This window comes from Thunnus thynnus, chromosome 16 (genome assembly GCF_963924715.1).
Source record: "Thunnus thynnus chromosome 16, fThuThy2.1, whole genome shotgun sequence".
Classification (NCBI taxonomy): domain Eukaryota; kingdom Metazoa; phylum Chordata; class Actinopteri; order Scombriformes; family Scombridae; genus Thunnus; species Thunnus thynnus.
Genome location: NC_089532.1, coordinates 26,423,970 through 26,438,106, shown reverse-complemented (window position 1 = coordinate 26,438,106; position 14,137 = coordinate 26,423,970). Strand labels below are relative to the sequence as shown.

The 14,137-nt window shown below is 38.6% G+C and overlaps 1 protein-coding gene across 1 annotated transcript in view; it reads left to right on the top strand.

Moving 5' to 3' along the window:
- Positions 1 to 7,389, top strand: part of LOC137199350 (uncharacterized) — a 31,470-nt gene extending 24,081 nt beyond the window's left edge. The window contains exons 4-5 of the mRNA XM_067613584.1: positions 1,489 to 2,373; positions 4,047 to 7,389. Of these exons, the coding sequence (XP_067469685.1) occupies positions 1,489 to 2,373; positions 4,047 to 4,635 (1,474 nt within the window). The 3' untranslated portion in view covers positions 4,636 to 7,389. The remainder of the gene's footprint in view (positions 1 to 1,488; positions 2,374 to 4,046) is intronic.
- Positions 7,390 to 14,137: the final 6,748 nt, after the last annotated feature.

Here is a 14,137-nt window from a genome sequence, read left to right as displayed (position 1 = left end):
CATTGCTGAGTTATTACTCCCCTACAACCCAGAGTGCAGCCTCAGATCTTTAGTCAGGGTACTTCTGGCTGTTCCTAACTCACAGCTCAAGACTAAAGGTGACAAGACTTTTGCAGTCAAGGTCCCTCAGTTCTGGAACTCCCTGCCTGAAGATCTGAGGCTTGCAGAATCAGTGACATCTTTTAAATCACTTCTCAAAACTTACCTTTTATCAAAAGGCCTATATTTAATTGATACCGCACTGTTTTATTTCCAACATATCTCATCTGCTCTATTACTACTGTTGTTTTATTGTTTTTATTTTTTATTATTTTTGTATCTTATACTAGGTTTATTTTATTCTGTTTTATTTTATTTTTAATTTTTATTTATTTTAGTTTAATTGTCTCTTTACTGCGTAATTGTGGTACTTAAACATTTTAACCATGTAAAGCACTTTGTAACTGTGCACTTTGTAACTGTATAAAGTTTATATATTATTATATTATAATTATCTATGGTTTTAGTAAGTACAAGACAAGAACAAGAATTAACATCTGTACTGCTTGCCAAAAAGCCATCCTTTATAATGTTTATAAGTTGTATCTAATGGGTTTATCAATGGCTGTTAAATCATTTACTAATTCTTTATAGAACAGTTATGAGCTATTAGAGAAGAACAACCTTTGGTTGGACTGGGTGACCACTTACTTTCTGGAAAAGGGCTTCAGAGGACTAAAATCCATTTATTTACAACTTATAACATTTATGGCTGTATTATCTCTAAATAAAAAGCCAAATGAACACCAACTAAATGGTTTGTCACAACCTGGAAAACAAAAAATGTTTGTTATGTTTTATTAATAACTGATCTATGAAGTGTTGGTAAATGATGTGTTAAACATTACTACATCTATTAGTTACATCTTATAACACATTTATATACAATGCCTTATCAGAAAGTGGTACCTGATTATCTTTTCACCACATAATCTCTTTCTAATGATCTCATTATTAAAATTGAGCTGTATATGTTTTCTGTCTTGTATATTATTCAAGTTACTCACAATCCACACCATGGTTCTTTTGATACATCCCAAATAAAGTAGGTGTGAAAGTAACCAAAGTATCAAAGTGCCCTTTCCTGGATCTGTCTGTATCAAATCATTATAACAATCAAATAGCCGTGAGAATGTGTGTTGTTCCTGGCTAATGAATGAAGACATAAACTAATCCTTGCCATAGCCTTCGCCAAATTAAAGAGCTAATGTATTCATAATGATGTGTCCATCACCCAAGACATCTGTGCAAGCTTTCAAATTAGGACCATAAAAAAATAAAAGTGCAATGTGAGACAACAAAACAAATCAATGGCCTTGATCTGAAAAAGTAGGTTATGACAAATTTGATGGTGCTAGTGGTACCCAATTATACAGTGAGGGCATTAGAAGTTACAGCTAAGCAGACACATGGGGATGTAGTCACTTGACTGTCTTGTCTTTTTTCTAGCTCCACTAAAGAGGACAGCTCTCCAGACTCCAACCTAACGCTGGAGTCAGATTCCAGTGGCGTCTTCCTCTCCTTATCCAATCAGAGCCAGGAGGAGGCAGGCTCTGACAGCGACCAGCCAATCAGTGGTTCTGATCTAGGCAGCAGCAGTACATCATTGGAGAAGGATGGGGATGATGGGGCATTAAAGGAATGGGGGAGGGAAGAGAGTGCAGAGCTACAGTGGTGCTACCCCTCGCTCCTCAACAGCTCCTCGCACGATGACATCGATGGAGATGGCGAAAGAGAGGTGGACGTGCATGGAAAGATGGGGTTAGAAGAAGTGAGAGGGAAAGATGGGTATGGAAGGAAAGATGATAAAACAGTAGGAGTGGTTTCAATCATTAAGACTCCACTGGACCATACAGATACAACTGCAAATGCCTCACAAAGTGAAGATATGCCACCCAGGAAAAAAGTAACCCTAATGGGAACTGACTCCCCTCTTCCTCTGTCTCCCTCTAACCAGCCAATCAAACATCTTCTAGATCCTAATCAGAAGCCAATCAGAAGCTCAGGACTGGACTGTGGTGACTTAGATCCTTTTGTCCAATCGGACAGCTTTGTTTACCTTGCTGTGTCTGCAAGACCTGGCTCCCACGGTGAAAACCCCACCGTTTTGGAAATGTCCACCCATGATACAAAACAAGACAGTGTATGGCAACACTTGGATAGCAGGAAAACACACTTGGAACAGTCAAATAGGGATCAGGATGCCAAGTTGACTCACCTTGCCCCCCAAAAACCAGAAGAAGGAGACTTTTTGTGCACTGACAGCTTTGTCTACCTGGCTGCTCCAGACTGCCTCCTCCTGGGCCCTGAGGGAACTTCCCCCTACAGTGGCAGGTATGTTCATTTTTGTGTATTTAATGTAGCTCCATTGTGTTTCATTGTTTGTAATTCAGGGTGGATCAGAGAAATACCTATGATAAAATAGAATTTCAGAGTAAATTTGTTAATTTAGCAATGCATTCATCCAGCCATCCATTTGGATCCATCAATGTATTCATCTGCTACTTACTTATGACATCTTTTCTAGAGCCATGTCCTTCATCTCCCCTTGGGGGATCTTGAGGCATTTGCTGGCCAGATGGAACATATAATCCGTTGAGTATGTTCTGGGTCTGCTTGGATCTCCTCAACATGGAGGCATACAGGAGGCATCTGAGTCAGATGCCTAAACCCCCTCAACTGACGCCTTTCAATGTGAAAGAGCAGAGGCTCTACTCTGAGCTTCTTCTGGTCTTCTCTGAGCTCCTCATCCTATCTCAAAAAAAAAAAAGAATTTCAGCTACTTACATTGTTATTCTTTCGGTCATTCCCCAAAGCTCACGATTATAGGTGTGGGATGGAATGCATATTGACCAGTAAATTGAGAGCTTTGCCTTCAGGCTCAGCTCCCTCTTCACCAGGATTGTCTAGTACGGCAGCTGCATTACTGCTGGCCCGGCACCAATCCATCTGTCAATCTCACATTCGTTTTTACCTCGACTTAGGTGAGCTGAGAAAGTCGGGTTCATGCCCCTGACAGCAAGGTTTTCAGTTCCCACCTCCAGATGAATTGTTCCTACATATGGGAGGAACTTAGCAACATAGAATCCAAGTGAAAAATGTTCAAATGTTCTGCACTGTGGTGGTAGGTGCTCGGGTTGTGACCAGAAGGTCACTGATGCCTGTCTTGGTGGCAACCAAAGAGCCTGCTGGTGGACATCAGTGGTGAAGGAAGCAGAAGAATACACAAGAAGGGATGCAAGAATGACTGTAGATTCTGTGGTTGCAGAAGCAAAAACTAAGATGTGGGAGGATTTCAAGGAGGCCATAAAGAGGGGTATTTGGTGGACATATGAAACGTGACAGAACTGGAGGAGCTGTGTGAAGACGAATAATAAGAAGAGCTTGGGAGGGAAGTTCAAATCCTGCCTACCTTTTAGGATTGGATTATCAATTTCAAAAAGTTACAAAAAATGTTGGATGCAGCCTCCCTAATTCTGATATCACAAAAGGTGAGGGGGAAGCGGCTTTCAGATGATGCTCAACAATCCAGTAAGCACTTCATTAGAGGTAGACTGAACTACTGGCTCAGAATGGGGGTTTTGGATGGTGGAGGTGTCCGGTTCAGGAATTACGTTTTTTTTGGAATTAGGTTTCCATGCTGAGACATACATGATTTATAGCCATCAATTTTTAAATCTAATTTCCATTACAAACAAATTATAGAATATAATAGTGTGTGTTCTTCTTTGTTTGAAATTCAGCACCAATAATCACTTCGTAATTTCTGGTAATATTAAGATTGATTGTCTCAGAGTTCTGATTTCTGCAACATTTTTAAAAACAGTGTTAAAGTACTATTTCAATATATTTCAGAGTGAAGATACTATAGAAATATTATGTAGAAAATACAGAAATATATATATTTAAAATATAGTGTGATAGGCTGTAAATGCCAACTTTGGTGACTGCAGTACAATAATATTGTGGTGCAATATTTTACTTTTTTTGTCTGTCATGTTTTCCAGGGAGTCGGACTCGGAGAGTTCAGGTTCTGGCCCTGTTGACCTGTCAGTACTGGGTTGTGGCTCGGTGGCAGGAGACAGCGATTGGGACTCAGATCTTTCTGACTCTGATCCCAGTCGCTGCTCTAGAATCTCTGCTGCTGGCACCAAATCTGCTGGCATAGCGCGACCCAGGCGGCTGCCTGCTGAACAGGGCTGGGACTTGTTTGGAGAAACCACTGAACCTGAAGTGCTGAGCGAGCTCTTCACGGAACAGGACAGAAACAACAATGGCAAAACGAGGAATGTTACCGGGGTTACCACTAGTATGGCAGCGACACCAGCCATTCCCATGGCAACTCAGCCTGTCACTAAGACAGTGAAGCAACAGTCAACAGTAGAGCAGTCATCATCAACAAAGAAGGTTACATGGCAGTTTAAACCGGCCCAGAGGTCAGTCTGCACAGGAAGCAGAAAAGAGAAAGAGAAGGAAGTGACATCATCATCATCATTGGTGAGGTTCACGGAACTGGGAGGAGGTGAGACTCATAGACCCTCCCCTTCATCTTCATCGTCTTCATCATCATCACCGTCATCATCGTCATCTGGTTGATTTGAAGGGAAATGGTTGGTGTCCAACCCTTTGGGAGGAGCTTTCCAACATCTGAAGATGAGGTGGTTGCAGAAAGGTAGAAAAGATCTTCAACTTGTTCTGTAGAAACTGATGGTGTGAACAACTATAGCTTTTTTCCTGTAAATTTTGAAATTTGCATCTAGCTGCTGCCATTGCCTTCTTATGACCTTGTAAAGGCTGCATAAAAGACTAGTTAATTGTTACGTTTTCTTAGCTTAACGTATATAATCAGTTAAAATTTGAGACAGTGTGAGACTCAGGCTTAACAGAAACCTTCAGGTTGAGATTATGTGGAAATACAGCCACATTTAGGTAAGATATGCACAGTGTCATTCCTAATAGGTTTTATCAACAGTCAGCTTTTGGAACACAGGGTTGGTCTATTGGTTACATGTTCACATTATTCTCTATCTAAATAATTAATAGTTCTGTGAGTTTTTTATTCTATTGAATGTACTGTACAGGACAAACACAACTGCAAGATAAATCCACCCTAAAACAGGATTCACATAATAGGCATTCTCAATAATTTGGCTTGGTCACCTACATCAAACATTACAATGTTGGAATTCAATTACTGTAACAAATAAAAATTATTATAGTTGGAGGCAAAGAATTTCCGCAGGACTCCAACAACTAACATCCTAATGTAAATGTCTCTCAGGCCTTTTCATATATCAAATTACACTTCACTCCCCATATTATGCCTCACATTAACTCTTGTTCTTATGTATGTACTTTAAAAATTGACTTTTAAAAACTGACTGAGGTTTAACTTTACAGTGTACAATGTATTTTATAATCACATCCAACTTTACAGTGTATTTACCAGTGTGTTAATAATATATTTTGGAACATTGAGATGATTATAGAGTGATATATATTATGTGAGGAATGTGCAAAACTGAACAAATAATGGAAGGATTTAGTAATAACATTTAATTTAAATGTTTTATTTATCAATTAGATTTGAAATTGTGAATGTAATAATTGAGCAATATGCTTACAGATTAATGCTATATTCTATGTTTCACATGTGGAAAGTGTTGCCTGAGTGATGTGTATAATAATGACTAAGTTAAATTTTATTTATACAGTCAAATACTAATTGTAAATGCAGTTTCATGCTCATTTAGAGGTTCTATATGTTACATTTTTAAAGCATCACTTTATCACCAGAGGTAGCTTGGTAATAATTTCTAATGGCTAATCAATGAGACCATGGTTGAGATGATTGATAGCCTTTGTGTCACACAAATGGTATTTTAGTGATAGTGTTTCTCAAAATAAAGACTTCATCTCCCATAATCCCCTTTCTGGCCTGGCATCTTTGGCTTTACTGAAGAGGATAAACATGTTGGAAACATTTTTTTTCTCCCATTTGCCTCTCACTCCTCTCCACCATTTGTCAGAGTGAGAAAATTTGACAGCTTTAGCTCTGTTTGCACTGAGAGTAAAGCAATCCAGAAGATTTCCCTCCAAATCCAAGTCACACAATGTGGTGGCACATGTAAAATGCAGTGTGGAGGCAGGTAGTGCTGCCAATCATCCCAGCAGTGGTCTTGTTGTCAATTATACCAATGTCTCATAATGAGTGTGGTAATAACTTACTGATGTTAAAAATGATACAGGTAGCACCTTTAAAAGAGAGCACAGTGCTATCAGATTTGTGTATTCTACTACAAATGTGACAAAGGGAAATTATTGTCAGTTGCACAACAATATTTTTTGTTATAAGAATGATGTGGTTATGAAAGGCTGTGTGGGAAGTCATGTCCTGACAGGCAAATGGGCTGCCAGATTTAGTCGTGCTATTTGCACTTGAATTTTAAATTGGGGAAACGAAAAGTAACTGTTTGAATGCTGACAACTTCCAAGTCAGCTTAGTTATTAGCGTGTGTTCAGAGGTGTAGGTGATGACACTAGAATCTAATTTGGAGGATGAATCCACTGTGGGGATGCTGGAATCATATTTCTTGATTGAGACTGATGGATTAAGATGGGTGTTTTTTTTTTTTAAAGCTAAATAAAAAAATGAAAAAAATCATAATAAAAATGATTGCCTTGTGCAGCTTTAACTGCCATTATGAACATTGAAATGCTCTTAACTCTTGGTGATGATGGTCAGTGATGGATTTCTGTCTCATGCTTTTGAGCACAGATGTACAAGCACATCCACAGAGGAATAAAGTGCTTCATTAGTCAACTGTATTTTTAAAGCCACAGGTCTTTGTATTTGACAGTTTGAATGTCTTGGGAAGTGAATGTTAAGAAGCAAACCCATACTCCTGTGCTGGAATAATACTACCTGGCCCAAGGTTTTTTGTGTGTCAGTTATTTTGTGGTAATTTGATTTAACACAAATTTATTTAGGAATATGTACCATATAAACACAATATAATGCAATCACCGAAAGTACTACTTAGATGGTACTGTCCCACTTATACCATGGCCACTTGACAACAAAATGCCACATGTAATCAAATCAAACATACCAGTGCTTAAATGACTAATGTTTAATCCAACTTTCTGTTTTAAATATCATGAAATATTGTTCTAAAATTTTGTTAAAAATTTCAAATTGGAAGAGAAGCTCCATTTACCCCTGCAGCTCCATATTGCAATGCATTTGCTAAGCCACACCCACTCATTAGTGGTCCAATCAAATGTGAAGGATTTGAATTAAATATCTACAAAGATGCTGTAACTTGTTTTACTGTGACTTTAAAGTCTTTTTTTTAAAAAAGCCACAGATTAACATTGCACTCCTATAACATTGTTGGACTCGTCGACGACTCATGACAGTAAAAAAAAAAAAATCAAAATTGATGGAGCAGAACCAAAGATATCAACCTTTTTTTTTCATTTCCCATCATGCAACTTGACTCGATTTACTCGACTGTACAGATCTGTCTGTTAAACTCACTTCTCTCCAACTCCACACCCCCAGAATATAACCTGATGCAGGTCTGTGTACCGAAATGTTCCCAATAAATCTCTAACTGCAAGTGCAGAAGACAGTGTGTGGGAGTTCTATGTTCTACTATACTTGGCCCATGGTCTTCTCCGACGCACCTGTTGATCTACAGGTGTGCAAAAGTTCTGCTCCTTTAACTCCACACCCCAAGAATGTTTTCATTTTCAGACTTGCAGTCTTCAACCCCAACTGACATTGACTCAAGTTATGTCACTGGAGGCAATTTATCACACTTTGTGAACCTCCCACAAGGCTTTATACAACTTTTTCAAATCAGTGGAGTTCCCCTCTAACATACACAAGCTAAAAGAATAGAGAATACATAGTTTTCTCTCTCACACATACATTCACTGGCTGTAGCTTCTCTCTCCTTCACCCTCTGTCACACAAACACACAGACAGACAGGTTAGCTGTTTGCTGTCTCTTTTTCCCTCTCACTCGTTTACCAAAACTTTCACATCTCCACATTTCCTCCCTCTTTTGCCTTGTAGCTGTCCCTCACACCCTGCAGGCCTCACTGCAGCTAACAAAGCTGAATTTTAAAATCCTCACTTTTCCTCTTCCATTAGTTGATAAGAATGTCCAAGTGAATGCAAATATAACACACACAACACATTTTGAAACCAAATTTTCTCACTGAGGAGCTAGACACAAATAACCTCTTTAGCTAAACCTCACTGTACTTGTTAATACTGGCACATTAATTTAAGAACTATAAAGAAAGACTTGCGTCAGGTCTTCAGTTATATTGTCCAGTTACTAGAAGTTAATCCGCACCTACTAGCCAATCTAAATGGAGAATTCCCAGTGACAATGGTACAAACTAAAATAACAGATGTATTAAAACTAGTATGGACTAGTGGATCACAAAATAAGGTACTAAAGCAGAACATGTCTTATTTGATATCTTACTTTAGTGGTTCCAACAAATTTGCAATTACCAAAAGAAAATTACCAAAAATGTTTGACATACAATGAACTTGGAACTTTTGTGGTCCCTGGGGGTCTGGGGCCACGTGCCAGGTGCTTGCTTTGTTAGTAATCCAGCCATGTGTTCTGGGATCTGGGATTGCAGTATTAAAATCAGGGAGCATATCTTTTAAAAACATGACAGAATTAGCTCTTATTTGGAAGTGGCCAAGCTCACATTGTGGTAATATACGTGGTTTGGACGGATTCCACCCACGTTTCACATATGAGCAATATAAAGACATAGAGCAGGTGTATGTGTTATGAGAGACATCATTTTCACTGATGCTATCTTATATTTCATCCTTTTTATTCCATAAGAAAGACTTTATTTGGGATATGGCTATAAATCAAGTTTAGCAGAGCCGGTTTTCCCCTGCAGCTCCACAGTTGGGCTTCAGGCAGTTTTTCTTGGTGATTCTCTGCCAGCTCTGCTATAGCATCTCAATGTGATATGTATGTTGTGCTTTTTATTTGAAGCTGAGTGTTTCTTGTGGTAGAAATGGGACAGGGACATGGCATTTATATATACTACCTGGACGAACTGTCTGTGGGTCCACACTGCCTATTTTTACACACACTTTCGTCACACTGACCCTACCTTCTGGCTGACGTCTCATTCTGAAAAGGCTGTTTACATGACACTGTTCATTAAATGTAACCTGTGTGGGATTTATTCTAATATATTAAACATTTGGCCCTACAGTATGCTGTGTAGCATTTGAAAACCTGCTTTTTGGTGGTGCACTGACATATTATCTAATTGGAAAGGATGTTTGTCTGAGAAAATCTTCGAACACAAATTGGACCAAGTGAGAGGACGAGCCAGATAGTGGGATGCACTGTTTTTATCAATAAAACAATCTTTGGTTTTTGCTCACATTAAACTGTGGCAAGACATCTAGTTTCACTGTGATATATTAAGGATAAATTACTCTACACATCCTTCACTGAATTTTCTAAAATCCAGTAACATCAGGCCATATGCGTAATATTTTGCTGTTCATATAAACGCTGATCACTGTTAAAGCTTATTGGTGATTAAGAACTAAGACCTGAGAGGGATTCTCAGTGGAAAAAGATGATTTATGTGAAATCTTATTGTGTGCCGTATTTCCAAGCCTTGTTGAAATGCATTAATGTACAAATAAAGACTAAACTTGATGGTGGAATGCGATGCACTGTGGTCTGTTTACTATTGTCTTAGTAAACTTACTGTTGCCCCCCCCAAATAAATAGAATAGAAAACACACATGCACATACACACAAACAACAACAACAAAAATCAATTATTTCAGCTTTAATCTTTACACACTGGCAAATTTGAAGCCTTACAGGATTAACAGAGCTCATCACAACTTCAATGTTATTTTTTCTATAACATTATTCATTCCTATTGGTTGTAAGAAAAACCCCCAGGTTAACCAAACTTACTGTATTTGGCAGAGAAAACAAAAGCTCAACAGTTCAATTATTAAACTGTCTGTTGTGAATCCATCACGGTTTACAGACTGACTTCCTGATTCAACATTAAAGGATAGGTTCAGGTTTTTTTTCAAGTTGTCTTAATACAATACTGATGTGCCATTATGTACATGGAAATGGGTCTTGGTCGCTGTAACAATTCCCACTCTCCATACTGATCATGAAGCTATTCTCTTGGAATGCAACTACATATTAGGGGATGGTAAAACAGAACGCAAAGCAAATTTGCAAACTCACTTCATTTGTATGTATTTGACCTCTGGACCATTTGTGTTTATTCTCCCCAAACAGCCAAAATATCAACTGTACATTAGCTGTAAGCTAGCTAGCAATGGGCACACCAAGCGTGTGTGTATTCAGAACAGATTCTAATTGAACTCAGTGTATTTATGTTCATTTGACAGCTGTAGCCACAACTTGGTCCTTTCAGGATCTCTCATCTCTGGAACATATTTGTCCATCACTTGTTTCTTTCAAACACAGACGCAGACCATATTCCATGTCTTAGGCGCAGAGGCGGGAGCAAGTCGAGGTCTGGAGGACAATAAGAACTCAGCTCTGAGATGTCACACATACACCAAAACACTCAAAGAGTCAGAGCAGGTTGTTAAAATCTGCAATAATCACTTTGAAGTTTTGTCTGAGCTTGTCTTCAGTAGTAAAAGCCAGATAACAGCAACAGACTTAAACAACACTACCACAATTTATCCCACTCCCACAGCTCAGCAAGGAACTTTAGTCCACAGAAACAAAAAGATGGGATTTTGTATTAACCAGACTGTAACTTTAGAATATACCCAATCTAGCTAACTCAGACTGCTGAAGCCTCAGTTTAGCTTCAGCTTAATTTAGGAATGCATTTTTGCACAGAATGAGGGCTGTAGATGTTGTCCTCCATTTGTTGCAGTGTGGTCACATTTGGAGAGAATAGCTGCAAGGCCAGTATGGAGAGAAGAATTTTTATATGGGCCAAGGCCCATTTCCACGTACATATTGGCACACCAATACTGCATTAAGACAGAATTGAAAAAACCCTAACCTATCCTTTAATCTACCATACTTACCGTTAATGTATGTACAGATTATTCTGATGCAGTGAGGGATTATTAGCAACGTTTCAGGTATGCTCACTTTCAGTTTCACATCCAAATAAAGGGGTTTGGATAACCTGACTGACTCCTTAAGTTTCTTGACCTGTGGGACTTTGTTAGCAAAATGTTCCCAGATGTCAGTAATTACTTTGGTGAGTACAATGTTATCATAACTGATAGAGATGATGGCCAAGGCTATAAAAATAAGATCAAAATTATTATAACCTGACATTTACCTTTCACAAAAGGATAATGTAAGAGGTTCATTTATTTAGATTTAACTAAGAAACCTAAAACGTCCTTGTCATTTGGAAATTTCAACTGCAATCTCATACTTAGAAGGGTTAATTATAAAAAATACTATTATTATTATGTACTGTAATATTTTTAAGGGCCATTGTGATTTCACTGATATCACAAATGGAGCAGTATATTTGATTACTCATTACTAGGAATACATCGTTGTAATGTATCAGTGACACACAACTTTGTTGCCCAACTATGGTCACAAGAATTCCACTATTATATCTTTGTTTATGATTACACTCTTCATTCTTCATTCACACACACACACACACACACACACACACACAAACACACACACACAGCCTGTGGTGCCATCTGTGTATTGAATAGTACATGGTGTATGAGGAGTTGTGTCAGTAATGTAGGTCTGTCCATCTATTTAAGGCTGATTAATTAGAGCACTTTGAATAAGGCCAGAGAGAAAGAGAGAGAGAGAGAGACTACGATTATGAATAGTTAATCCATGTGCCAGTTCCACAGCCACCAGGGGGACTGTGGTGATTTATTGGGCCAGATGACACAGTCTGTTTGTCACACAGTCTGTAAAAATATAAGACCAGATTTACTGTAATTCTTAAAGTAATTTGAACAAACTTTTCAGGATGAGTGCACTATGAGAAAGATGACAGTCAGATTTCAAAGAAGTCTTCAGATTAAATATAAATGTATGGGCCTTTCTATTTTATGTTTTTTGTTGGTCTCCTCATACAGAGGCAGCAATAACTCTTTATTGCAAAGCAACTATAATATGTCTGCAGGGACTCATGGGGTTGTTGATCAATACAGGCTGTAAATGGAGGTCATTATTTTCTCTCTACTTACTCCACAGGAAATGTTTTTTAAAATTCCCAAACAAAAAGCTATTCTGAATAGATGCCCTAGAGTTATATTATGTTTTGTTCAGGGAGTTAAAATACACCCACTAATGTTAAAAATTTTGCTCTTTAGTTTCTGATTTTTTTTTTTTTATAAAGAATCAATAAGAATCAACATTGGGTTTACTTAGATTTCTTACTTTCCATCCTAAACTCATCACTCACTCCACCACCTGAAATTTCATTGCATAACAGGTACAATCCTCTGACTAATACTAACGATGCTGAACACAGGGAAGCTAATCACATCACTAGCATTAAGGCTAACCAAAACCTGAGAAATAGCCCAAAAACCACTGCTAGGCTGAGGGCCAGAGTGCTGTTAACTTTGCACCTGATCCAGACACTATTCTGATTGAGGACTCTATTACCAAGCATGTAAAAATGGCAAAGACTGAAAATCTAACTGTGGATAACACATCTGTCAGGGAGCTAACAGAGATGTTGCCAACTATCCTCTCTACACATCCAAGTGATATGAACATTTTCATACACACTGGATCTATCGACATTCTGCGAATGAAAACTGACTCTGAGATCTTGAAAAAAGACTTTTCCCTGCCACTGGAAAAACTGAGTGACTGTCAACTGCAACATTTATACATTTCTGGATCAATACCAAGTTTTGGGAAAGGAATTGAATCTTTTAGCAGACTCCTTGGCCTGAATACATGGCTGACATCAGCGTGCCTCACCCATGGGATAAAGTTTATTGACAACTTCAGTGTCTTTTGGAACTGTAAAGACCTATTTAAACTTGATGGGGTTCATGCAAACATCATTGGATCCAGACTCCTTAGCACAATCTACGTCATGCCCTTGGGAGGCTAAACACAAACAAGAATGTGTGGATAAGCGTCAAGGTCAGAGAATGTCTCTGAATGCTCTCCTCCAATCAGGGACCCAACAACCCCCCTCTCTCTCCCCTCCACCACACTCACCAATCAAGGTGTTAGTTAAAACAGCAAAAACCAAACTCATCACCACTCAGGTGTCCACAAGAGATGACCCCATGCCACTTCATTAAACATACTGGTGATCTTAAACTTGCAATACATGACATTCAGCCACTAGATGTCGCACTATAGCACCAACATCTCAGACCAAAACAAATGTTAATTTGAGAAAGTTTGTGATGCAGCCGCCATCTTGGAAACAGACGCGAAGGACACAGAGGGACTCACATGCACTAACATGCACGCGCAGATGGCACGGCTACCAAAACAAAGAATAGGGAAGCTTGGATAACAACACACACAGAGGGAGTGTGACTTCATTCACTGGTAAGGACGCCATTACTGTGTGATATCTCTACATAGTAAATAGTTGTTTTCTGACAACTAATACGGCTAAATATTGTTTATTTCAACTTTAAACAGCCGGTGGCATGGCTAAACACATCGTAGCAATCACAGATCATCTGTTACGTGTTTCAATAATCTTAAATTTGTTAATATTCAACCAGAACCAGTCTCCTTTCCTGTCACAGAATCCCAACAGCTTCTAAATGTCAGATCATTGGCTAACAAATCCTTCTTGATTAATGATCTGATAACTGAAAAGAATATGCATTGTATGTTTTTAGTTGAGACCTGGCTAAACAGCACTACTAGTGTAGCAACACTGATAGAGGCTTGTCCTCCAAACTATAATTTCTATCAGTCCGTCAGACTAAACAGGAAAGGAGGAGGGATTGCAGCCATCTTCTCTACACAGTTTGTGTGCAATGGCATTGACTTGGGTGAATTTACATCGTTTGAATATCTTGCTTTGGAAC